The sequence below is a fragment of the Balearica regulorum genome, chromosome 3 (genome assembly GCF_011004875.1).
Source record: "Balearica regulorum gibbericeps isolate bBalReg1 chromosome 3, bBalReg1.pri, whole genome shotgun sequence".
Taxonomy (NCBI): Eukaryota; Metazoa; Chordata; class Aves; order Gruiformes; family Gruidae; genus Balearica; species Balearica regulorum.
Window position 1 is genome coordinate 6,124,188 of NC_046186.1, and position 27,644 is coordinate 6,151,831.

Consider the following 27,644-nt stretch of genomic DNA (forward strand, 5'->3'; position numbering starts at 1 on the left):
CAATTTTCAAGCTGAATTATTATCCCTGTTTTGTGGATGGTTGGATAAGAAAGTGAAAAACTAGGTAGTACAACCACACAGCAAGGCAAGCATTGAACTGTGAGCAAACCTCATGCTCCCTTTAATGTTATTCAGTCTTATTCCTACTGAAATTGGTTCTGTTTCTCTTCTTCAGGCAACTAATAATCAGCGTAACCCGATTCAGTTACTATTAATCCTTGCTAAGAATCAAAACGGTTTGCAAGCTGAAATTACACAAGCACAAAGCTATTCGTACGCAGCCATTAACTGAATCTCAAATTGATTTTTATACACATGACAAAGAAAAAAGTTTAAGATAAAATGTGTACTACCAGCTTAAACATACATCTCTGCTTCTGCAGCATCTAAAGTGGTGCTAGGACACGCTCTGTATGCAGCACGAGTCCTGCTGGTCTCATTTTTGTTTTAAACAGAGTTAAAGAAAACTCTGAAGATATAAGAAAAAAAGAAATTACTTCCCAAAATAAGAATAAACTGTGTTAGTCCAAGATAGGGAGACATAACCTACCTTGTTTTACTCTAAATTCAGCTCACTGACTTGTGCAGAGAAGTGAAAGGTTATTATATGGGTTTACTGGGCAAACCCAGATTTTATAAATAATTGCCTGTCAAACTGTTCAAGATAGACAAACATACAGCAGACCAACAAAAACATGATCTGTCATATTTCTGAGAGAAATGTATGTTGAGTCTTCATTCTCTGGGACTTTAAGTAGACCAGTAAAAAATAAGTGCCAGTATTTTTCCTGCTTATGCATATTTTAAAATGTAAAATCTGGGAGAGATACAGCGACGGAAGGAATTTTGATTCCAGTACCCAGTGCCTGAAACGGTTTCTTCTGTCTATATCCCTGCAGATCGAAACCAAATACAATAAATGCTGGTGTCCTTTTAAAAAGTCTGGATGTTTATGCAAGCATATAATTTTCCATGATTAAGGACGCCAACAAAAATAAGAGTGATGATAAAAAGAAAAGTTTAATCATATATTTCAAGAAGCACAGATGGAACATCAGAAAACTTCCACCACCACCACCCCCCATTTAATACACTGCATTGTACACATTACTTTTAGTCCTTTACACACAGATTAATTCCAGAAAACAGAAGCTTAAACAGGTAGAAAAAACCCGAAAAACCAATTTGTGAATGGCAGTAACATTTCATGTACAAAGTTCATTTTTACAATATTTTGGTTGCAAAGAGAAGAGACATTTTTGTGTTTATTTAAAATATATATATATTTTAAAGGCTTTTGCAAGCAAGCCCAGGAAAGCAGAGCAACAAAACCACTTACAAATGACCACAAGAGCATACAGTGGGAGCAAAAATTAAGACCTCACATACTAAGCACAAAAGAGGAAGACGGCTTCGCTATATAAAAGTAATATTTTGCTAATCTCCTCTCGATCCCTTGAGTGCTCTGTCTTAATTTGAGGTTTAAGTTAGATTTCAAGCCTGGGCTAAGAGCGGTTGAAGCAGACCCCGGGGCCAAGGGGGTACCAAAGGGACACAAGCAGTCCGTGCCTGGAGATCCTGGTGACGGGCTGAAGCATGAGCCCTTTTCTCTGGTCAGGCATCATCGTGGTTAGCTCTATATTTGTACAGTTTTTATGGGAAGAAATGAATGTGTTTGCGAGGCCAGCAAAGGCTGGAGGAGCAGAGGACGGGAAGAAGCATAGAGGGAGGGACTGAGATTTGAAAAATAAATCTGAAAACAAACAACGTGAACTAAAATATAAAAAAAAGGCAAAAAAGAGCCCGTTTCTTCTTTAACCAAATCCAACAGTAACGCTGCCTTTGTCAACAACAGAGACAACATCTGCTTCCTGAAGCAAACGCTGAGCAAGTACGTAACGTTAAGCCTTTGCCTAGAACCACTGAGACAGACACAGTTATTTAAATACTTCAGGGTGTATTTTTCAGAATAGGGGCCCAATCCAGTGCCAAATCACTCTGAAGGTGTGATTTCTTTGATTTCAGAGAGCGATGGCTCGAGCCTTAGGAGATGTAAATATTGAAAGTTTGGGGCTGATCGCTTAGCCTATCCTTGGGTCTGCAAAAAGACAAGTCTCCAACCGGTAAAGTATAGTTTACCTGAACTTTTTTCCTGAATATGTTTGGATCTGAACTCACTATTACTCTCATCAAAAAAACTGTGTTACACTGTCTGAACACTTAAAAATAAGTTGTGAGGAATCAGTGGAAAATAGTGGAAAACAGCGGAAAACAGTTTTTCTCTCTGTAAAAAAATCACAAGGAAAACCTATATAACCTTTATATAACCTATATAAACCTACATAACCCAGTCTATCTCTGGCCTCTTTCTGCCCCATCCTGCTTTACAAAACAACGTCTGTAGGAGAAGATACAGACTTCCAAACACTTAAATAAAAATGACATCGCATTTGAGAAAGAGGCTGACATCAGCAAGTCCCCTGCAAACTTCAGCATTGTCTGATCTGCATTCTTGTCCACCTACACGCTATCCCAAACATCCTGCCATTAATTAGCTAAATGTTCCAGCTAGTAAACAAGAATAACGATTGAGGGGGCTGGAAAAAGAGACAGAGTCAGCCAGCAGATAGTCACAACAAACCAGCCCACTCACTGGTACACGGAGACATTGGAGCTTGTATTTTTTTTTTTTTTCCTTCCATGGAGGGGAAAAGAAAATCACCTTAATATAACACTGTCTTTCCTGTTGCTGCAGCCACATCCATATTAGCAGGCGAGAAAAGTCATCCCGTTTCTGCGGTAGGCACTCTGTCAAAGCAAGAGAAAATCTGTAATGAATTATCACATCAACTTAAACAAGGGAAGAAGGCAGAGAGAAAGGCAAGGCTTTCTTCCTGTTTTGTAGACTATTCTGGCTGCAATCTAATAGTGTGCTTAATCTGAACATTTCTGGTGGGGAAGCTATAAGCAACCACTTTGTCTATTAAAAAATCAGTGTGGTTAACAAGTGGTTAGCGACTCTATTTCAGGAGAGCGAGAGATATGCAAAAATGTAACATCCTATTTTGTTAATTGCCTGCAAAATAGATGAGGCCAAAAATACACTATCATGCTGAATCTGTTTGTCCTTTATAAGCATGTGTTCTCTATTCACTATGTTCAAGAATAATTTCTAACCTATCTTAATAGCCTATAAATTACTGAATAATTACAGTTTTCCAAATCTAATTTATAGTCTGAGTCTAAAGTTATGTAAACAGACACTGGTATAATCCCCACACCCCCAAAACCAAATGAATCTTAAAGACCCTCTGGTCAGTACAAAATAATTTGATATCCCATATATTGTAACCTGGGATCAAGTGTTTCCAATGGTAAAGAAGCACAAGAGTTAAATGGCAGTTGAGAAAAGAATTTTAAAAGATCCTGTGACACTGTCTTACTAAAATACCTTTCATGCATTTTTAACATCTCTTTTTCGATCAATATAGGAAACTATTCCTTTATATCTCAGGCACACTGGAAACCCTATATTTTAAGGGGATATACTCAGTTTAAAAATCTATTGCTTTTTTTGTGTGATCTTAATGATGTCTTCAAAAAGGACAATAGTTTAAATACTTTTGCTTTATTTGGTTCACCTTCAACAGTCATTCAGGTTTGAAAATGAAAATATAGTCACCTGCTTCATTACAGTTAGTGCTTCATCAGATTTATTTTGTACTTCTTACATTCAAGCACTTAGGAAGTGCCATATATAACTACCATTTTTAGTAGTGCTACCAATTTCCTAATCAATGTCAGCAAGATCAATTTCTCCTCTCTCAAACTAGAATTAGCAGAGTATCGTTAAGAGCAAAGGATAACCTCAAACAACTTTGTATATAAATAGCATTTATACTGAACTGTAAGGAAATGGTTTCAAAAACAGCAAGCATGTATTCAGACAGACATTTACAGACATTGAATATGCAAAAGGAAATATGTACAAGATGTTCATTACAGCATCCTTTACATTAACACCATACTTCAATATAGAGATCTAGCAGCATATGCCATTAAAGTCAAAGAGCAGACTATTAGCTCTGGGATATATAGCCAGTCATCAGACATGACAGTATCACCGCAAGCAACAACAACAAAAAATCCAAAGGCTATACCCAAACATGAAATGCACAAAAACAGACTAGCCAATAATTTTGAAAGGATCCAATATATTCCCACAACCACAAGCAGCAAGTCCAAGGGAGTTTGGATCTGTGTCTTGCCCAAACCATTATGGCTGGCATCTTGAAGTTGATGCAAAAGTAATGTTTTTAGCTCTTTGACCCTGATATTTTTACAGAGCTTTATAACCCAAGTGACAACCTTTAACACATAAACAAAATATTCAGGGCTATTGTGCAGTTTGCTTGAAGATAAATGAACCCAAGCATAAAGTTGGACCCACATGAAAGATAAAAGGTTGAATTTTGCAAAAGGAATTTTGGTTGCAAAGCAAAGTTGGGCTTGGCTGGGCTTACCTGGGAAATAATGAAGTTTAACATTCTCCAACATGGGCAATATTATACGGTTAGTTATATCCCTGAAAAGGTCATTTTAGAAGCAAGTTTCAGAGGAGGGAGGATAACACCTTCAGAAAGTTGGACACACCCACCAGTCTATATTTAGCAATATATTATAACTGCTGTGGCTATAGTTAGGATTGAAAACTATTTCCTACTTAACTCCCTGTTTCACATACTTTAAACTTTCTGAAACATTTGCCCTTGGGCTGAAATTTCCTCTACTTTAATCTCTGCCTGAAGTTCAATTTTTTTGGAAAGGACCAACAAAATTCCTTAAGCCATTTTGAAGTTGAGCAATAATGAAAACAACACATTTTTCCTTCCCAAGCCAGAGAAAGTGATTCTGATATATGCATATTTAGAATTTAGCCACAAATTGAAGCATTTTACCCAGAAACAATCTTTACCTTCAACCTCAGCTTAAAGGTAACTGTTTGGAAAATCAGTATTTCAGAGGAGGGAGTTTGATTCATCCCATTTGATAACAAGATAACACTTCATTCTTATTTTGATCCATTACTAGACAATAAAGGTTAAACTCAAAAATGCTTTTATGCATAGCAAAACTATTTTACAGTCATCCCATAGTTCTGAGTTATACCATATATCTTTAAGATATATACCACTGAATTTGTGATACCAAAAGACATATCTCATATCTTTACATGCCAAGAATTGTGAAGAGAAACAGCAAGATGTTTTTTATAAAACTTGCATGTGTGTGCCCTTGCAATAGAGAGTTTATATGTATGTGGCAGTCATTTTAATGTGGTTTTGATATAATGTAAAGGGTTTGGATGACACTTTTGGGTGCTTTATGACACTTTGGCAGTATTTTTTTTTTTTTTAATATGATTATTTGGCTCAGAATTACAGATAGAGGATGATGCAGACTCTTGATATGAGGTTAAAATGGCAAGCTATAGCTGTACCCATTTTGCTGGATATGTCTTCCTATAGCCCAATGTCAGCAGATAACATAAGCCCATGGTCCCTCCTGGAGCCCTTTTTGGAAAATTGCCTAGTGCATCCAAATTTTTTACATGCTCTCTCTCAAAATTTACTGTCTACCAGTCTGCGCTTTGATTTTTCCTGCTGTGGGCTGACTCTTTGCCATGACTGGAGGTCCATCAGCCTGTTACTGTACCCACTATGTGGGTGGTCAAGGGACCACCTTTTAGACATGAGGAATCACCTAGCTTGGCACAAATTACACAGTTCACTTTCCCAGAATGGATTCCATGCTCGGAAAAGTTGATATAACCTTGTTTGGCCAATCGAGCTCTCATAGAAACTCTTCTTGCTACTTTTGCATCCCCTTCTCTGATCCCATTAAAGGTGAAAGGACAGATTGCTGCTATCCACAACCAGAGGCTAAGCAGGCTGAACCAACGTGAAGGCAGAAAGATGACCTTAATCTTGCCCAGTCCACTCTTGCCACTTGCTCCCATTTAGGGGAGAGGCTTGATGATTTTGCTGCTTAGTCCTCTACTTCTCAGTCCTGACCCCAGCCCATCTAGGCACCATGTGAAGAACCTTCTCATGGCTTCTCAGGCATCCTCTATTTGCCTGTAGTAAAAGAACCCGAACCCTACCTTGAAAATGTTGCTCCTTCAAGTTCTCAAAGTACATTGGATTCTGATATAAAGATCTCCTCTGGGAATGCTATCATTATTTAAGAAATGAAGGTAGCGTTTTTTCCAACAGTCTGAAAGGAAGTACAATGAAGCAGAAAAGATGAGCAGTGTTCACTGCTGTCAGTCACCTAAAAGCAAGATCACACTTTGCCCTTAGTTTGGTGAAAGAAGGGAAAACTAAAACAGCTTAAAAAGGAAGCAAGAGGCCTTGGTCAAGTAACTCCTCAAATTTAATGAAAAACCATCCATTTTCTACTCTCTTTTTTGGTCCCATTTCTCTCCTGTAGTGGTAGCCCGAGGTAGCGTAATATCAAGGACCACAAAGAACTGCTCCATGAAAAAGGCAGCAAAACTCCTGTCCCCTCAGTAGGTCACATGAAATGAAACAGTTTACTGAAGAGTTCATAGGACCAATTTAGGAGCAGCTAATCGTGTGTTCATTAACACAAGATTTACTGAAGCTGTGATTTGGTCCCAGCCAAACCTGAAGATGTGAGTACTCCTCAATTAGGTAATGTATCAGATTAGAAAACTAAGACTTCTGAGCAGGCACCTTAGCTAGAAATGGTTTCCAGTTAACAATTTACACTAGTGCGTAATTTCACAGCTGTAGCATGATGAGAAAGAAGTAAGTTTGGCAAGAGAAAGAAACAGCTGTGATTTTTGAGTAGGCTGATGTTTAAATCTTATTTGGGATAAAATTTGGAAAGTCTAGCGCAAAACATCTCCAGCGGGCATCCTAGACACTAAAGTTTATTGGGCCAAATCCTCCATTGGTTTAAGTCTGCAGTTCTGCTTACATTGAAGCTAAGGCACAATGTCATACCGCAGGTCTGTTGTATCACTTAAAGATGATAAATCCTGAATTATAGGTCCTGTATAAGCAAGTTACAGAACAGCTTTTTTAGAACTTGAAGTCTCCCTTTCTTGGTGTCCTCTTGTATGTGTGTGGGCAAGTGGTTTAATTACAATGCAGAAAGTGGAATGGCAGACAGAGACATCAAAATCAAAGAGCAAGTCCTGGCTGAACTCCATTAGCAAACATAAATACAAATAGGCACATCTTGTTTGTGACATGCCACAGTCCTTTCCTCCTTTGGTAATTTTACTCTATTCTCTGATATTTGCATAAATGTAAATCGAACCATATGACTTGAACAGGCTTAAGATAGGGGAATCATATGCAAAACTTCTTTTCATTAAATAATTCTCTTCATGCAGTCTTACAATGTTACTGTGAAAATCAGGGAGGATTGGATCTCAGACAGTGAAAGCCTTTATTTAAGAACAGTGGAGGGAGCCCTGCCCTTTAAATAAGAGACATTCTTGGATCAGACACTGGCTGGCATGATGGAAAAAAGGATGTAGCATTAACTTTCATTCCATTCCAAATAACCTGGAACCCATAAAACACAAAGATTCTCTAATTTTAAATCTGCTCCTTTTCTCCCTGTGTCTTCTTTCCATTTTATTTGGGGAATGCTAACTTTGAAATTTCATTAGCCTGCCATAATATCAAACAAGTCATCCTGGACAGCTTCATAGCTTTTTGTACATAAAAACATCTACATTAAAGCCCCTGTGATTAAAAGGTTACTCCCCTAATTTTTCCCAGCCTGCATAGACAAACCACATGTAAAGAAGTGTCATCTTATTTAGAGATTAAAATAATAATTAGTTCAGGAGGCAAAGTATAAGCAACATTGTTTAGAAAAGAAAATCCCTAAGTTGTTTAGAATTAGTTGCTTCTGTTTAAGTTTAAATACATTTGTGTGGATATAAAGCCTTCTTATTAAAAGTGCATACATGTTACAAAAGAAATGTAACGCATAATTCTCTCTCCAATTTAAAACAATAGCACTGAAGGCTCTAATTCTGCAAACCCATCTTTAATCACTAGCCAAAGCACAGATGTCTGATATTACTCAGAGGGTGAGGGAATGTTTCATGTAAATAATGTCTAGTACGTGGTCAATATTGAATAACAAATCCCAAATATACATCTATGATCACACAGGTTTAGTAGATGATGAACTTGTACGATGCTCTGGATGATCTGCCCTGCTGTATTCATGAGATCTCATGGATTTCATTTATGATGGGGCCAGACCGATGTGCTGAGAGCTACAGCATCCATTTATCCATACAGTAACGGTCCCTCTGGAAGTACGACCACATTTGTGCTTAAACTAGCCGCCGAGAAACCAGAGTTAGGTGTAAGAAACACCAACAAAACAACTTTATTCCTCCAGTCGGTTCCCTGAGTCTTCAGCCACCCAGCGACAGCAGCGGCTTCCACACTGTGAGTACCTGCCCTCCAGGATGGTGGCCGAGGTCACCAGCACACTTTATGTAGGCGACCACAAAAATCATGCACTGATAAAAGCACTGCTTCAGTAAACGACCCTTCAACAGCCTGTAACAAAATGCTTTCCAGCGAAGTCAGTTCTGGGCTTTGGTTTACCTTTTATCTGCCAATGGCATGAACTTTTTCAGTAATCACATAAAACTGTGCTGCTGTGTCCAGGAACAGGATATATCCAGGATATATCATCCAAGTCTGTTAAAGAACATAGTTTAGATCTCACCTACACAATTTTTTTATTGTTGCTCTCTGCTACTGGGAATAATGATATTCCCGAGGCTGATGGAAACTGAGGACCTCTGAAAAAACAAGGACCAAGTGCATTTCTCCGACACCTCATGCAATACCACCAGAAGGAGAACAAAATGTAGGGCTTGTACTGCTGTTCTTCAGCTCATTTGGCCAAATTTGCGATGCTGCAGTTAACTAGCAAACGCTATTCTCAGGGCTGAGCTGGTATTATAAGAAAGAAAAACAAGGCAAAAGGATCATGGCTTCTGTTGCAGCAAGAACTGGGGTGTGGGAGTGGGGTACCAACGTCTGCCAAAAGAAAAAAAAAGAACAAAATTGGTAGGGAGAGAGAGATCATTTTAAGTTTCTCAGAGGGTACTGTAAACAGTGGAGAAAGAAGGAAAAACTGGAACTATAAAACAATACTTGGCAGCCAGCTTTGCAAAACAAACATATTTTCGCAAAGTTCTTCCCATCACTGCCACCAACTTTAATAGGCTGTATTTGTCTGAGAGCAAGAAACTCTTTTTAGTTGTCAGAGAAAAGGTGGCGCTGCTTAGTACACTGATAGAAATTCCTCTCTGGAGCCCTACTTCAACCGCACGCTGCTCTCCGTTCACAGAGAGAGGAATTCTTTCCCGCAGGCTGCAAAACCTGCAGCTGGGCTCCATTCACCACCCTTCCCTGGACCGAGGGAGTAGGCTGCTTCTCTTGTGGAGCAAGCCGAAATCCAGCAAGTTATTATTGCCGTGGGTCTAATGGCTCATCACTGTCTGCCCATGACATGCTACTGGCAAAGCACACAGCAGGTCTCCATGAGGCATCAGACCTTGATGGATATGACCTTGTTGGACCCCAGCGTAATTGGGAAAGCTTAATCCCCCCACCGCAACAGAAATGCAGTAATTCCTAAGTATCCCTGATCTCCTCATGAGCATCAAAATTAGTTCACTAATAATTTTACTGCCATATTTCAAACTGGTCAAAACACTTTGAGTTGCTCAGCGGCCAACGTCTCCTCTTCTGATGTGTCTCAACTTGCTGCTTTAGCTGTACAGCAGCAATAATGTATGCGGGCAACTTGATTATGTCTGAGAATTAAGTTAAAGCTAGAAGCCTTGAGACATACAAAGAAAAGACTTTAGGTATGGTTAGGTACTGAAACCTCTGGTTTATGACTCAGGGCACTGCACAGTCACATCACTCCCATGTGAAAATATACCACTACTAATAAAAACTCCTTCAACCTGAGAGTAATTCAGCATGAAATAACCTGGATGGCTCCCTCTCTCCAGGGATGGCTTTTCTTGCCTTTTTAAAGTTTCCTTCTACTGCTGTGGAGGCTCAGGATTTTTTCTGTAGGAAGTGACAGAAGAGGTTAACCCCCCCCTCCATGTCACTACTGTTCACGAGCTCAGCATACGAATTTTAGTGAATTTATTTGGAAACAATATGGTGTGTTACGGTTGTCTGAGCACAAGGGCAGGAGCCAGGGCTGGGCTCTGCTCCCAGCTCTGACACTTACTTGCTGTGTGGCCTCAGACAAACCACTTCATGTCTCAGTGTTTCAATGTCCCCTGCCTTTGAAACAGAAATATTATCATTCACTGAAAACCTTCTCTGAGGATTGCTTGATTACAGAGCTAATACACAGTGTTTTGAAAATGCTGTATGCTATTCCATAATTTTTATTTTCATTACATTATATCTTCCATAGTAACGACTAAAATACCAGGTGTACAGAAATGGATGCTGGAACTGGCAGTTATTGGATAGGAGGAGCAGGTATTTGAAATAAATTAAATCATTTGGGCAAAACAAGATCGTTCACCTACATTCTTTTCTTAAAACTGTCGAAATCATAATAAAAAGGAGCACTTAATGACATTTTGCAACATACTTCTCTCCCCCCACCCCCTGAAAGCATCCTGTGAATGCTCCCTGCAGAAGGCACAGCATCTCTATTCTCCCTTCGCATTTCACCGGGGAAATGAGAACCCAACCAACAACGCAGAGCAGAGAGTCAGTCTGTAAACAGAGAAATTTTCTCAGGCTCCGAGGCCCTTTGCCGGTGGCGGCATTCGGGTGCGGCCACTTCTAGCCACGCTCCTTACTGACTGATGCACTCTGTCTGCAGCGGGGCGCCTGCTCACCGGAGCGGTGGGAGGTAAGAGGAATTAAGGTAATGCATCAGTGGTTGCCAGTGGAGGAGATGGGAAGGAAAAAAAGGAAAAAAAAAAAAAAAAAAAAGGCAAAAGAAATATACTATTTCAATCAAAGTCTGAAATTTGTAGAAGTGGTTTTGGTCTCAATATAGAAAAAATATTTATCCAAGAAACTCCTACTCGGGTGCGAACATCCTACTTCTAGTGGGATTTTGTTTGGCAAAGTGCTGTGAAAGAGTGGAAGCTAATACAGAGCATGTCTATAAACAAATATATTTATTCAGTACAGATTGACACATTCACTAGAGTATTTCAGTGATTACACGTGTAAAACTATTTCCTATAGTGGTTTCCTTTTGTGATTCTGCTAATTTATTCAATCCACCCCATTTTCATGCATTGAATGTTATGAGCCATTTCAGCCACCCAGACTGAAATGTGCGTTTGGAGACTATATGCCTGTTTTTTCATTTCATCATCTACACATAATTATTTGGTGATATTAGGAATTCGAGCTCAAATGGAAGCCAACCAACATTTTAATAGCTTAAAAATCATACAAAATGAAGTCTGCCCTGAGGTTAATGAATAAGAGCCAAATCTTGAGGCTCTCGCTCAGTTTTTACTCACTCCTTATTCAGGCAAAAGTTGAATCAATTGTAGTTGGACTGATTAAAGCCAGAAGAACATATATTTGGACCTTTCTCTCAGGTAAAACTGAATAAATTACCTAGGATTAAGCTGCAGAATGGCATCCAATCGATCTTTCACGTGTATTTCTGCAACACACTGGAGAAAAAATCCAAGTGCTGAGGCAGTTTAAAACAATACTTTAGCAGCAGAATAAATTATTGTACACTACCAGGTTTTATGACATTTATATTAGAAATAGCCCCAAATCAAAACACATTTTCTGGTCCCTCCTGAACTTCTGAAGACCAGGATCAAATCCTAACTTAAAAAATGGTCCACGAAGTATGAAAGCCAGATGCCCTTATCCTTCAAAACAATGCTCCATCCCTAATTTGAACTTTAATCAAGATATATTGTGATACAATTATTTGATTTTTGATGATGGGAAGTATTTATAATTTAGGCAATTAGAGTTTATTCTTTAATTATATGCAGGATGTCCTAATCCTTATGCAAAGAATGCAATGTGCTCGTAAAAAATATAAAGCAGAGCAGTTAATTCCTTTGAACAGTTATCACTTTACTTGCAATTGGTGATAATCACAGAAAGATGCTCCTCCCTTAAATAACGACCCATTTTAGTATTGGCCAGCCATGTCAAAGTAATGACACATTTATCCCTTTCAAGCCAGATCTAAGCATAAGGCTGTGGAAAGGAAAGTAGTATGACAAACAGATTTCTTCATTATATACAAAGCAAATAAGAGAAGGAAAAAAATCGGTAACAGGAACGATCCGGTCATCTGTGAACAATACCCGATCCCCTGATTTGGTCTGTGTGATAGTGGCCCTGCTCACTATCTCCTGACAGCCTGCAATTAGGATCTCAACGCTGACACATGCCTAGCGTATGCAGAACTCAACTGTGGGTAGCTTCATTTGCAAAAGAGCAAGTGGGGCCATGTGAAAAGGAGAGTCTCCTCCTAATTACCACCCATGCTGCAGACCCAAAGTTTTCCAAGCTACACGTATTGGTTCTGCTGCCCCAAGATGTGCCCTGGAGGTGAGTCATCCTGGGTCTCTTCCCAGCAGTTCCTAGCAGTGGCTACCTGCAGGACAGACAGACTCCTTCAGGTATCATCCCAAGCACAACTATAGGCTGGGTGGAGGATGGGTTGAGAGCAGCCCAGAGGAGAAGGACTTGAGGGTATTGATTAGTGAGAGCTCAACATGACCCAGCAATGTGCGCTTGCAGCCCAGAAAGCCAACCATGTCCTGGGCTGTATCAAAAGCAGTGTGACCAGCAGGTCGAGGGAGGAGATTCTGCCCCTCTACTTTGCACTCCTGAGACCCCACCCGGAGTACTGTGTCCAGTTCTGGGGGCCCCAGTACAAGACAGACATGGACCTGTTGGAGCGAGGCCAGAGGAGGCCACGACGTTGATCAGAGGGCAGAGGGACCTCTCCTATGAAGACAGGCTGAGAGAGTTGGGGTTCAGCCTGGAGAAGAGAAGGCTCCAGGCAGACCTTATAGCACCTTCCTGTACCTAAAGGTGCCTACAGGAAATCTGGAGAGGGACTGTTTACGAGGGCATGGAGTGATAGGACAAGGGGTAATGGCCTTAAGCTGAAAGAGGGTAGACTTAGATTAGATATTAGGAAGAAATTCTTCCCTGTGAGGGTGGTGAGGCACTGGAACAGGTTGCCCAGAGCAGCTCTGGATGCCCCATCCCTGGCAGTGTTCAAGGCCAGGTTGGATGGGGCTTTGGGCAACCTGGTCTAGTGGAGGGTGTCCCTGCCCATGGCAGGGGGGTTGGAACTAGATGGGCTTTGAGGTCCCTTCCAACCCAAACCATTCTGTGATTCTCTGATATTTAGACAGGGGTCTAACAGTGCTAATGGCACATTGGCCAGCATGTGAAGAATGCTCAAAGCCATCCAAGCTGCTGGGTAAGGCAGCCGGTACAGAAAACAGACCTTGGTGCTCCTTCAAAGAGCTTCTGGCAAGTTATAAGGAGCAAGGATGTACCAAGAAACTTGGGATCCCAAGGAAGGCCAGACTTTTTTGTTAATTTTACTTTTTAAATGACATTATATCCACATTCATATGCTGGAAAAACTGGTTCACAAGGCAAGATAGACTTCTACTCTCTCTAACGTGTGGCTCAAGTTATCTATAAACTTTCCAGCTGTCTTTCCGTCCGTCTATTCCTTACCTGCCTAACGTCTTGGCAAAACGGCCCATTACAGAGACACTTGACAGTTGCTGAGAATAGCAGAATTCCAAAATGTCCTTCCTAGAATTGACTAAAATTTCCTTTTAGTCATTTCAGATTGATCAGTCTGTAGAGGGGGCAATGATATTTACTTTGCGAAGAAAATGAAATAACTAGGTGGACTCTGAACTTTCACATTGCATTCACTCTCCATAGACCCACTTATACACATTACTTGCCATGGCACACTTTTTACTTAAATGAAACTTATTTTGAAATGCTAGGACAGATCAATGCTATTAACAAACAATATCTCATCAGCCTGACCCATCACATCAAACTCTCTCTTCTTCAATCTCATCTTTTTCTTTTGTATCCAGTTTTACAGAAGACATACATTTATATGCACATCTATAAAACCGATACTCGTCTGAAAACAAACTGGTCGGGCCATGAGATTCTTCTGGCTGATTGCCATTGTTCAGTCATTAAATACAGGCTTACGAATAGGGAGATGGATTACCCGCTTGTAACTCCATCAAGGGCTTTTCATGATATCGCAGCCCATATTTTTTTAATAACATTGAGGAATATTTAAATCCTGTATGAAAGTTTTTTCATAAGTACTTCTTTGATGTTAGAGCATTTTGATTTGTGTGCATGCTGACACCAGAACAGCTCGATTACTGCATGTTCATTTATCAAAGAGTGTGGGGCCGATCCCGTTTGGATGCACAATTATTGCATCAAATACATAACATGCGCTAATCATGCTGACAGCAACACCCCTACTTCCGATGGCTGGAAATACAAGAACAGTAAATAATTACTGTAAATTAAGAGTTAGGTTTCATTAAATGTTATTGCTACTAAAGCAATAAAGGAGTTGTTTATATTAAAAAAAGCAGAAAGGTGGTAGGGGAGTTATTCAGCCCCAAACCTAGAACACATTGCAGTTCCTGGTCTTAAAGCTAATGGGACCCAGTGGATCTGAACTTCGGCAAAGAGAGAGTGTGTTGTCTCAGTCACATTATTTATTGTAATGGTGCAACTCCCTTTTTCTTTGTTTCTCATCTTCCCCCCAGCAGAATGGCTGTTGGTAAGACGGGAATGTCAAATCCAGGTTTTCGGCTCTCCAGTAGCTCTGAATTTCCTGGCTTTTGTGGACTGAAATCAGACCCTTAACGTTGCTTATGAGCATTTTGTTTTGGGTAATTGACATTAATTTTTAGGTTGCATCACCGACATCAATCAGTGCTGTTCTCAGAGGACTAGAGTTAAGGGGCCACAATAAAAAGGCATGAAATTGTTTCTTTTGTTTTATTTTTGGAGCACTTTGACTACTCTATACTTTTCCAGTTGATGTTACATTCTTTTTGTGTGAGACAGTGTAAAACATTACTGCCTGTCTCATTTAAAAGAATACTTTGGTATTACGGTAAATGACTCTAGAGGCTGGGACAGTCAACCCTAGTAAAAATTCAAGCTGATACCTTTTTGTCTATATAATACTTTGAAGAAACTATGAAACAGCAACACATTTCTTTAGAGAGCTATGTTGCCCATTACAGATGTTTTCCATATGGTAAGTGGAAGGTCGGCCCCTTCCCCCTCCACTCATCAGTGTTCTCACATCGTAGAAGGCATCTACAAAGACAACACGGCTGTAAATGATATTCCACAGAAGCCTCCATCAGCACGTACTGTGAATGAACAAGCTGATTTTCATTGTACAGGGCAGAAATATGCACCATTGTAGCCCATTTATGGTGAAGATTTTGACTCTTCAGCTTCCCATTGTACCAGCGTACCGCACAAATACTCAAGGGTAAGTGGTCAAGAGAAGCCAGGCTAGCCTTCGGATGCTAAGACGATGAAATGGAAAAAAACAGATTAATTTGGCAGAGATTACTGCAGATTATCATGCTGCAGCGGGTTCAACACCTCATCCCTCAAATCCTTATGAGTGGGAAGGAAAATTTTCTCTCACACAAGATCATGATTTTAAGGGGAGAAGAATCTGAGGCACCTCAGTCTAGGGGCTAGACCTATTTTTTACACACTGGTACATACACAGGATCACAGGTTCACCTTTATAACAGATAGTCTTTGGGTGAAGAATTGATCTGCTGCCCCATACTTTGTGTTGGTCCCATCAATACATAATAACAGCTGTAATTAAAATGGACTTAGAAGCACAGCTGGATTTTTAAGAGAGTAGAGTTGTACTTCCAAATGTTCAGCACCTGTAATGGGAACCACATCTTCAAAAGATCTTAGTGCTTCAAACCACCATTTTGTCATGCTTACAGTCTGGTTCAAAAGAGTTCATCACTGGCATTTTTTTCTAGTTCTTTATTATCAACTCTATTCTCTTTCACCTTAATTAAAAATCCTTCCTTCTCTGCAACTCAGTTCAGTTTATTCATTCCTTGCTTCCCAGCCCACTCTCCCATCTTTCCGTAAGTCATGACTCTCACTCACTTTTGCCCAGCATTTCTCTCTACTGTTTTTCTTTCCAAGCTCATTTCTGCAGGCCCTTGTCTCTTACTGACATCATCTCCTCTGTAAAGAAGTGAAGGGCTTCTCTGTCTTGATATAATTCCATCCAAAACTTACTTCATCCTCCTCTGACCAGCTTTTGGCTCTGCAACTGTATTAGCAGTCCTTGCAGAAACTATAGAAAATTTGATCTATCGCTTATTATAGTTGTAGGACAGAAGAAGAGTTTTAGCAGTACCAAAGGGGGCATTGGGCATGCAAGAGAAATTTGATTTTTCTATATAGGAGCAGGAGGATCATAAATATCAATTTGGAGTCACCAGCAGTTGGCATCCAGGGCTTAGAACCCTCAAAAGCTTGAGGGAGTTTTTGTACTTCCCACAAGCTTACGTTCAATCTTGGATGTTAAATATAAATGAAGCATGCAGTTTTCTTTTTTTTGGCTGTAATTATTCAGTTTGCTTAAGGAAAAGAAAGCAAGAGGGAGAGGAAAAAAAAAGGCACACACTACCTTCATGTCAAAGAGAAGCATGTTTGTGCCTAATCCATTGAAGAAATTGCTCAAAAATACTTCACCTTTGTGGAAATGTTCCCCCTGTGAAAATCTGGGGCTTCTGCCCCAGAAATGGAGGCCCCTAGGTTTGCCCTCCTCCAAGACTGGATGAACTCACAAGCCATCATTTCTAGCAAGCTTCTATTTTTCCTTGATAAATTAGTGTCACGTAATTGCTGTAATATTTCCCTTCCCTTTGTCTTTAGCTGGGCATGATTCAACTGAAAATGCATGACTAAGTCTCACATAGCACTTAGCAAATGCAGAGATATTGTGGAGCAGAGTATGTTTGGGGGGGGATGTTTATTCCTCAAGGGGAGCTGTTGATGGGGTGAATCTTTGATCCTGGCCCTCTGCAGGGGGGACGACATTCATCCACCCCAAAGCAAACAATCCTTTTTTGCTATGTACCATGTAGTGCTTACGACAGCTGCTACAGAGAATGAAACTGGGGACAACCAAAAATAAGCATGTCCACACTGCATAATAAAATATCTTGGTCCTGATCTGGAAGAGAATATAGCAAAGACGACTGCTGATTCAACTTTGGCTTCTGAAGCGACCAGCTGGGGTGCCAAATGGAAGGCATTTTTGTCTTGTGGGCAAATTTTTATCAGGCACCAGGCAGAGTCAACCAACTAATTACTCACAGGCCACTTGCCCAGTATGAAAAGGGAACAATTTTCAATCTTTGACAGATTGGATTTGAACAGGGAACAGAAGTGAAAGCATCTATTGTCCATTATCCAGTCCAGCCCTGAGACTTCCAATTTCTCAGTTACCATGTAGCCAGTTCAGAAAAGGTTTGTCAAGCAACAGCCTCTCTAAACAAATTACATCAAAATTCCTTACACTATGCCACATAGTCAACTTGCCTTTCCAAAAAGAGCCACATAATAAGTTTCTAACAAGGACATTGGTTATTAAAGTACTCTAGATTTTCTAGGTCAAAGAGGTGAAAGGCCACATCAAAATAACTGAAATAAAATATTCTTTAAATCATGTGTATTTACTTACAAATACCAAAAAGCAAGATATGAAAAGACCTGCTGCTATACTGACCAGAATTCAGTTAACTATTTTGAATTACCATCTTCTTGATGAAAGCAAGATTTAAGGCTTCAGAATTGTTTTTTGGAAGTACCCAAACAGTTCAAAACCAAACAGAGCTTAGTAGAAGCTGGTTCCTTCTTTCTTTTCCCACTTCTTCCTCCAAAATGTATAAGACAGACACAGCAAAGAAAAACACGGGTAATGCATGTTGTTCCTTTTGTACAATTAAAGGCCAAAAGTAGATACCTTTTGTCACATATACACTTGCTTAGGTAACCCAGGGATCTAAACTGAGAAGTGTAAAATTTCTTAATGCATTTACAATGCGGAAGTTTTAAAAATTGCCATCTGTATCTCCTACTTCCTAGAAACATTAAGATCTGAGACTTCTGAAAAGAACATTGGATCATTTCAGTATATTTAGAGACATGGTTTTTCACAGTGCTGCATCTTTATATTACTTGATAGGAAGAGAAAAACATATTTTTGCTGCAGTTTTCTTCTTTAGGAGACACCCCTTATTTTTCAACTTCTTAAGTATATTCAAACACATACTTACTGTGACACCTAGAGCCGTTGATTAATTTTTCAAGAAATATGCTTTGTCAATAATACAATTAAAAACATGTCCTATTTCCTAATTTTCCAAGTTTTAGTCTGTAATGATGATTTTGCAGTAGTTGAATGAAACTTATTGAGAATGGATGTGTACTTAGGTAATAAAACATTGATTTAAAGAAAAAAAAGAAAATAAGGAGAGTCAGATTGAGTGTCTAAAATGGGTGCAAAGGAGCACCATGTACCTTCTAATATGGGGCACGGACCAGCTCAGTACAAGTGAAACAGTGAAGTGAGAAGAAGTGGGTGGGAACGGCAGTGGATGTTCCCGTTCAATAAAGACTCGGAGCAGTCTCTGTTGGTGGGCTCCACAGACCCCCAGATGTAATCCTGCCCCCACCCCACACTTCCTGGCAAAAAAACCAAACCAAAACAAAAACCAAAACCAGTTGGGGTGGGCTGTGGTACCACTTGCCTTCCTTCTGGGTGAATCCAGGGAGGAAGGGATCAGGATAAATTATAGGTCCCTGCAAAAGCTCTGTGTGTTTATGATCATGCCATCTGGAAACAGTGATAACTGCACTATTAATGGAGGCGTTACTACAGAAGATCTGCCGTGTCTATTAAAACCAGCCATGCTGTGTGCTGGCTCATGATACGTTTGCTCTAATTTCCTCCCTGACATTTCATTCCTAAAGCTGTCAATAACCCGTTAACCTTCCTGGCAGTAAAACTCTAAACCAAAGTCCTATTTCAGCTCTGATTTTGAATCTGAATTGTGATAAGCAATACCAAAGGCTAAGTTTACAATACACAGTTGCCCTAACCTAAATCATGCTATATGTAGGCGGTGGGTTTTTTTCCTTGCTTACACAAAGCCCTTCGCATGATAAACCAGGAAACAACGATCTGATATCCTAAAATTAATTTCTTAATTTGATGGCAGAACAGCAAATGTTCTTTACTGGTAACTGACAGCTTGATCCTGCAGTTTCGAATGGCCAGAAGTGTCCTGTAATCAGGGGAATTGCTCCCATTCATACCGTTTAAAGCCAGAAGGGAAAATTAGATCATCTAGTCTGACCTCCTGTGTACCACAGACCACAGAATTTCAGCCAGTTGCCCCTATTTTGGGCCAGTACCCAGTTTAACAAAAGCATATTTTCCAGAAATTCATTTGACCTCTATTTGGAGTCATCAAGAACTAGACAATGCAGAACTTCACTTGGTAGTTTGTTCCACTGTTAATTTCCTTGTGCCTAATTTCTAACTTGAATTTCTCTGGTATTACTTTTCTATATAAATACAAGTTATAAGAACAGCAATTATGACTGTCTCCACAACAATGGTAACATTAACGTGTAAAGAATATGTCCAATCGGGATGTTAAGGAGCCTTTTGGCCACATGCACAGAAATATTTAAGCACCGGCTGATCCAGATAAGCCCATTACTGGACTTGCTGAGATGTCTGAGTCAGGTACAAAAGGATACATCTATGGAAGCATTTTAGTTTGGATCAGGGGTGCGATTTTGAAACAAATCTCCCATTCATCCCCACTTTACTGCACATCGGTTTGCACCGTGGCATGATTTCAGAGCACGCTAACTGGACTCTTTTTGGATAAAACCAAATCAGAAGATGCACTCCAACCACTAACAGGCATTCAGTCAAGGGAGCCAGACTAGACCTCGTGCTAGCGTGAAAGTAAACCCCGCTGAAATGCTCATCGTGTGCATGTCGGGTCAGCACCAACCATTAGTCTTCTTCACATCTGCTCTTACTTGCAAATTAATTCCCCCTGACTTGAAAGAACCTCGCGCCAGCAGCAGCAGAGAATAGAAAATCAAGCTTTAGCTCCTGTTTCAGGAGAACAGTAATTGGAGGAATTAATTTAGTTGAACAATAGCTGGGTATTAATCCATAATGTGAAGAACAATGGCAGTGATCAGAGGGTAACACAGCCAATAGAGTTCCCTTTCCCAGTGGTACCCTTACATTTAAGAAATAACAAATATCGTAGACTAATTCGCCTGGCTCATCCTGAAAAGACCAAGTCAGAAAACAAAGGGCTTCTAGGAGAAGTGCCAAGAAAAGATAACGGGAGACACTCACATGGAAAAAGGACAACAAATACGACCTAATAAATAACATAATTCAAGATGCAGAAATGGCTATTCCACAAAATTTGAGAGGCAACTCTTTGTGTCCAGTCAATGACCTCAAATATACTGTCCAAGGGAAGAAGAATAAGAATACATCTTCAGAACCTCCATCCATTTACCAGGTCCAAGAGATATAGGTGAATTAAGCATTTTATGCTAAAGGAAACTTAAAATGAGACGTGCAATTTCACACAAGACCACTTAAGATAGATAGTTGTTTTCTGTGGCTGCCAGACCAGCAGTGCCATTGTCAGAAATAAGTGCTTCTGTGTGGGACAGAAACTACCAAGAAATGAGCAAAAGGCAGCAAGAAGATGGCTAGATCAATGGTCACCTTTTATTTTTGTGGAGGAAACGTCCTGAAGAGTATAAAGGTCAATGCATGGGTGATCATGGCAAACCAAGATTTATTACAGAGATCTTTACGGAAGTGACTGACACATCAGAAGTAAGAACTATTTCAGTCTTAGTTCACCGCAGTTTTCTCCATCTTTCAAATCATATTTCCTGTAGGTGTTCACTTCCAGGAGCTGAAAGGCAGAAGAGCTATCAGATTGGCCACTATGACCTCTGCTATATCACAATTCCTAGTTATCCCATCTTTTCACAACACAATAGTAGCATATAACTTTTATAATGGGAAAAACAATCACGAGAAATTTCAGCATGCACTTTCAGTAGAGCACAACCTCTCTTTAGTGTTTTCATAAAAAAAAATAAATACCTTTCTCTTTTGCTTCTAATATTTTCAGCTTTCCAAGGGACTGATTTATTTTTGTGATTTCTCCTTTCTGCAATGAAGAACTAAAGTACTGAAATATTCAAAAAACAATGAAAATATTTGTTCTAACCAGGGCCAAATACCAACATAAAACACACAAAAACTTTGCTCTTAGCCTCCCAGCAAAGGTCTGTCAATCCAAAGGTCTGAAATACACTGCAGAAAAGAGCAGACAGAATTCATGCTGATCTAATCAGCGACTTTTGGGGATGTCCAAGACTGGAAATAGGTGCTAATTTAAAATAAGATTTTAAGTTTTGGACTTTTTGGGAAGGTAACCAATATCTAGAAGAACTTTGCAAAAAGATAAACTTGGTCTTTGAATTGCAGATACAACTGAAAGAAAAAAGAAATTCCCAAAAGGGGGAATCTGAAAAGAATAACAAGGTGATTTTGAAAACCTTGTAAGGTTCCAGTAAGTCTCTTTGGTCTTTGACTCTTTGGCTGGTGATGCTGTATATATGCAAACAGTAATCAGTTCCAGGCCTGCAGTAGCAGTGCTCACTCATAATAGAATAAAATTATAGCTTACATAGGAACTCAGAATTGAGAAAATCTCTGACTATTTGGCAAAGGAAAGTATCAGGAAAGCAGAGGGGTGGAGAGAGAAAGGTTGTAAGGAGTAAGAAAAGAAAATTATACTGTTCAGACAAATTACAAAACATAGGAGAGAAGAGGGGCAGAAGGACAGCAACAGCAGAAGGATCACAAAGCAAACTCAAGAATAAACAAACATGGCACAAGTCAAAGAATTTGACAGCAGGTATGCTCAAGGAACCTGGGCCATATATATATGTGTATATATATATATAAAAAAATATATAATATATATGTAATTATCCGTGGAGAAATGTCCTTGCCACTGCAGTTAGTTTTCACCAGCATATCAAGACATTCTCTGATAGACTGATATATGTACATGACAGTCTTCAAAATGAAATTCAGTATACTCCTGTCCACACTGGAAACCTCACCTTCTTACCCAGTCCCTGCTAATGTAACCGGTTGGGCCTGGAAGGATGCCATATGTGATCATCTCCTGTATTACAGCTTTCTTTGTCGATGCTGGAAACGAAACCTCAGGCATGATAATACCAAGAGTTAACACACACCAGCACTGCTATGCCAGCTCAAACCAGTTACATTTTTCTGACTCTGTGGTGGTTTTGAGTTTTCCTTCTCTCCTTCCCCCTCCTCTGATCAAGGACACACATGGCTACCCAAAAGCAGCAAAGCCTTTCTACCAAAATTACTCTCCTTTAGTAACAAGACCGCAAAAGACTGAAACACACAACACTGTCTGCCACCACCCTATTCTGGTTGATTGTCTTTTAATAGCTACAATAAAGTTGTGCAAAGGAATAATATTCCACATCCTTGACTCTCCCAGGCAGTATACGGATGATCCCAAAGGAAAGCATGCCTTAGCTGAATCTGCTACTTTATGAGTAAAACAGGAAGTTCAGTCCCCTTTTATTGTACCTTTTTATTTTTGAAAGGCTGCCCAAACAGCTCCAAGTTGAGTTGAAGCAAAGTTATTGATGTCAAAAAGCCAAGATCTTTCGCCATGGCTTGCTGAATGAGGAAGGAAGAAAACTGTTTGTACTCAGCTGTCCTTTGCTTCTCCAGGCTAGCTTTGAGCCAAAGAAGCAGGAAGAGGAGAAAGATGAATAAGTGAAAAGGGATAATGTTTATCTTTTAACAAAATCACAATGTTCTGCTCCTAGCTCTAGCAGCCAAGACTCGCCGTTGCATCTTTAAGACAGATAGTCTCTTCTCTGAGAGACGACAGGCTAATTATAGTGCTCCTGCCAGAGGGAACTCACACATGCAAACCATTATGTAAAATATAATTTTTTTCTTTAAGAATGCTCAAGATCATTAGACATGGTTTTTTCAATGCTAGAAAATCAAGCCAAAAATGAAAATAAACAGTTTCAAGTATTTGCAACATAATTCCCTCATGCATTTATGGAAATATAGTAAAAAGCGCCTTAAAAATGTGGTTTGACATTTCATGCTGCTCTGTTTTTCTGTTTTTCCAGTTCTCAACATTTGCCCTCTTGTCCTGTATCATTTCAGTTCCACTGCAGTTTGGAAGAGATGATGGTGGTAGCCTTTGTCATTTCCACAGTACTTTTCAGCATTGTTTCAACTAACGGGTGACAGAAAGCATCACAAGGACTTGCCATAAATGACACAAAGGCTTTCTAAATTCTATTCTGCATAAACCAAATGTAAACTCATTGTATGCAAACACGATAGAACTGTTCACCAAGAGAATTACATGTACAGCACTGCTTCCCTAACAATGTGCTTTAACAAATTAAGGCTGAAGTGATGATCTACATTTAACATGGAAATACTGTCCCTTTTTCTGAGCCTCCCTTCCTCCAGAAGAAGGGGTTTGTTTGATACACTAACACCTTCAAGAGCAATCCTCACTTTAAGACAAATATGGAAAAAATTCACCGTTTGGCTATGATGATGATGATGTGAAATAGCTTCATCTCTGTTTTATGCAAAGAGAACTGAACTCCTGCCTATCTAAACTAATTGGTATTTTAAAGGTTTTGTCTACTTCATAAAGCACAGGACTATTGACAAACCAAACACCGTGGTCTAATGGATTAAGCAAGCAACTGCATGCCACAGATTCCTGAGTTTTAATCCAGACTCTCTTGGTGCTCACCTTCTTGTTCCATAAAATTGAGATAATATTTATCCTCTACTTCATGAGGGTGTTGTGAGAGTGAGTAAATGTTTGGACAGCTCTTCAAAAGGTCAGGTCCTAACTAGGCACCTATATTTTACTGAAGTAAACTGTTTCCTCAGATTCCCATATGATCATGGCCCCCTTCTCCAGAGCCTCTCAGATCAGTTCGTAATAACCATCCACATGCATAAAGTTAGGCACTGATTTGGGGCTTCAGAGTGATTTCACCTGTAAACCCACTATGTATATAAATTATCCCCTTACCACAGGATTAATTCAGAAAACATAAGTGCTAAGGAACTTTTAACTTATTACTGATCTTAAGCCAGCAGCACGACACCTCCCATGTTGGTAATGTCAGTCAATTTTAAAATTGTCATTTAAAATCAGAATTGCATCAAAACATAAAGTGGAAAAATAATTTATTTTATAAAAAATGTTTTAAGAGCCACTTTCTTCTAGATACTTCAGCAACTGATGTTCTATAAAGGTTTAAAATAAAAAGCTTTAAAACCCTATGTTTTATTAGATGGGCAATTCCAGAGACTCGACACACCGTATAATCCCATCAGTGGTTAGTTCTTAACAAACAAGTCACACATATGGAAAAAAGGCCCTAGACCAAGGCAGGAGGCAAAAAGAGGTTAAATTGGTTACAACCACGTTTTTCCTCAGTTTTAACTCATAAGTGATGACATAAAACTCAGAAAAAAACAGCTCCAACTTGAAAATGATTTAAATTTGCCAGCTCCAGCCGTTTCTGGAAGAGAGCCAGGCTTAATTTGGATTTAGGCTTCTCAAAGTTTGCACAGCTCTAACTTTAACCTGCTGCAGCCTCAAAAGCGGACCTGGTTAAGAGACACAAAAAATATTCCATGTAATTCAACACAAGTGACAGTCTGTTCTCTCCAGGTACCTGAGCGCTGGATCAAAATGTTTTAGTTGCTTCGTTCCAGGAGGGGGTGGTGACGTGTCTTTATGAGCAAAGCTGTCCACCTTAGAAACGCCTTCTGTACCGATCTAACACTGCATAAGGATAATGCTTACAAGAGGGAATAGGACTTGTTTTCCAGGAGGGAATATTTTCAGAGTCGAGCTTGTAATTTGTATTTGCAAATCTCCAAATTCAACAATTTCTCAGCCTCTATAAACTTGCAGATGGAAAGATCCTGTATTTGGAATAAATAATGTCTAAGCTTCACCTTCATTACAGGGCATTTTCTGTCAGAAGAGTGCTATATCCTGACTCCTGGAATACACAGAAGCCCTTTGTAGTAAAGCTATCACACCAGGCTGTTCCAAGTGCACAGCTAAGGAGGTTAGCATTAATAGTACCATAGAAGGACTGGGAAGGAAAAAAAAAAATAAAAAAAATATCCTGACAAGCATTGATTGGGAATACCAATAGCTCTCTCAGAATCCTGCCCAAAATTCAAGGGCAGTTTTTATTTTAATACATAGAAATGAACTTTTATACTTGTTAAAAAAAAAAATTAAAAAATCACAACATTGAAACATAAGTACATTTATCTTTTTACTATTTTTCCAGCCCTTTTCCCAAAATCTGCTGGTTATTAAAATGTTGCTGTGTAAATAAAAAAAGGTTCTGCTTTATGACTTGCTTTCTCTTTTCCCTGCTTACACACACAATGTGATCATTGTTCACTAGATTATGCTCATTCTCATAGCAACAGGCTTTGATGTCACACAGCAAGTGCTATGACTTCATTATATGTATACGGAACACAGAAGGATTGTGTGAAAACATTACCAGTCTACACAATAGATATCCAGTGCCCGAATCAAAACCCAACAGAAGCTTTGGAGCATGTCTCTGACCATCAGGAACATATAGCACACATACAAACCACATAGGGGTACACAAGAATACCAGTTACAGCTATACAGTGTTTGATCAGAGGATCTCAAAGCATGGTTTGACATCAATCCTCCCAATGGCATTAAAGAAGATAAAAGATATTCTTACGGGAAAGCAAAATGGGGGGGAAAAAAAAATTCGGTAGTATTCTACTTGTCAATAGCAAGTTGACAACATCACCACCACCATCTGTAGTTCACACAACCCTGAGCTAAGCAGTAGTGATACCTGCAGCATGCAGTAAGACCATATAATGCTGAAGCCTACAAAATAAGGGACTATGATATTCTTATTATTATTACTATTACCAATAAGCATCATATAAAAAGACGCATCAGATGCTGAATGCTGTTGAAGCGGATGTAACATGAGAGAGTTGTGCAGTTCTTAAAGATGACTGCATTTTCTATATTTTAATAGGTAAGAATTAGGTGTTTATAAAACACAATTGACCACATGAAATTACGGAGTGGAAGGCACCTTTTTTCATAGATCAAACAGCATGTGGTAACACCATGAAGACTGCACATGTGGCTGCTCTCAGGGCCAGGGTTTAAGACTTCAGCTTTAGAGCAGCCAATGACACTAAAACTTGACCTCAAGTTAAAACAGTCTCAGGGAATATTCCTGGACTCCCAGAAAACCTCTTTGCACTTAAATTGTTCGACTAGCCCCAGGAATGCTTTTGGCACAGGGCAACGACCATTCCCCGAGGCGGGGACACAGCTCAGAGGTATGCGGGGGCCAGAAACCATTCTCAGGAGGCGGTTTGGAGATGGTCACCCTATTTTAGAGGATAAGAAAACTGAATAATATGGACACGGGCCATTCCATGCTTGTTAGCCTCAGTGTCAGAGAGCACAGACACAGTTAATCTCCTGGTACAGACATAGCTTTATGCAGTCAACTCCCCAGGCTCCTCCGAAAACCTCAGCCCAGATAGCTGGAAAAGTGTCCTAATTGAGTAGTTAATAATTGCAGTGCAAGCGAGCATACTTTCTAACTTAAAAGCTATTATTTTAATATCCATATGAGAAACATGCTTTGCTGAGGAAGTCAAACACGAGGCAAAACAGGTATCTTTGTGTTGCCGTGCAGGCTGTGTTTATATGCTGATAAGGTCTTGTTCCACTAACGAGGGGAAAAAAAAAAATAGCCTTCACTTTCCGAAAAGCTAACTGCTTTATCTGACACAGCCTCCCAGAAAAGCAGTGTCCTTGCGTTTTAGAATGGGCAGCCTGCCAGCTTGAGCTAAATTGCCTACAAGGAAGAAGACATAATATTACATTTAATATCGGAAAACATTGTAATTTGCTTTTTGCTTGCAATTCTATCTGACAAAAACAAAGTGGTTGGGGAAAAAGAAACAACATAAGGTTTGCCTGGCTGCTGGCAGCTCCTTAACCCTATCTAGTGGGGAATGCTTTGCTTGATTCAGAGAAAACTATCATAGGGCCGATAAAGACAGGATCAATAAAAACATTCGGCTGAGAAATTCGTTCACTGGGATGAGAGAGAGAACAGCCCAGGGTGGCAGAGTTTAGAGAATGGATGAATACAAGAAAAAGGGAGACAGAGTGTAAACAGCGATCTCCTATTTCTTTTCTCATGCCAGAAAAGATG

The 27,644-nt window shown here is 39.6% G+C and overlaps 1 protein-coding gene across 10 annotated transcripts in view; it reads right to left on the bottom strand.

Moving 5' to 3' along the window:
* Positions 1-1,001: 1,001 nt before the first annotated feature.
* The window catches only part of SUPT3H (SPT3 homolog, SAGA and STAGA complex component), a 282,637-nt gene continuing 255,994 nt past the window's right edge, over positions 1,002-27,644 (bottom strand). For 8 of the 10 annotated variants that reach the window (XM_075750450.1, XM_075750444.1, XM_075750448.1 and 5 more), the window contains one exon: positions 1,002-2,828. In XM_075750450.1, coding sequence (XP_075606565.1) covers positions 2,784-2,828 — 45 coding nt within the window. In that variant the 3' untranslated portion in view covers positions 1,002-2,783. The remainder of the gene's footprint in view (positions 2,829-27,644) is intronic. The other 2 variants (XM_075750445.1, XM_075750451.1) reach the window with 1 other exon arrangement.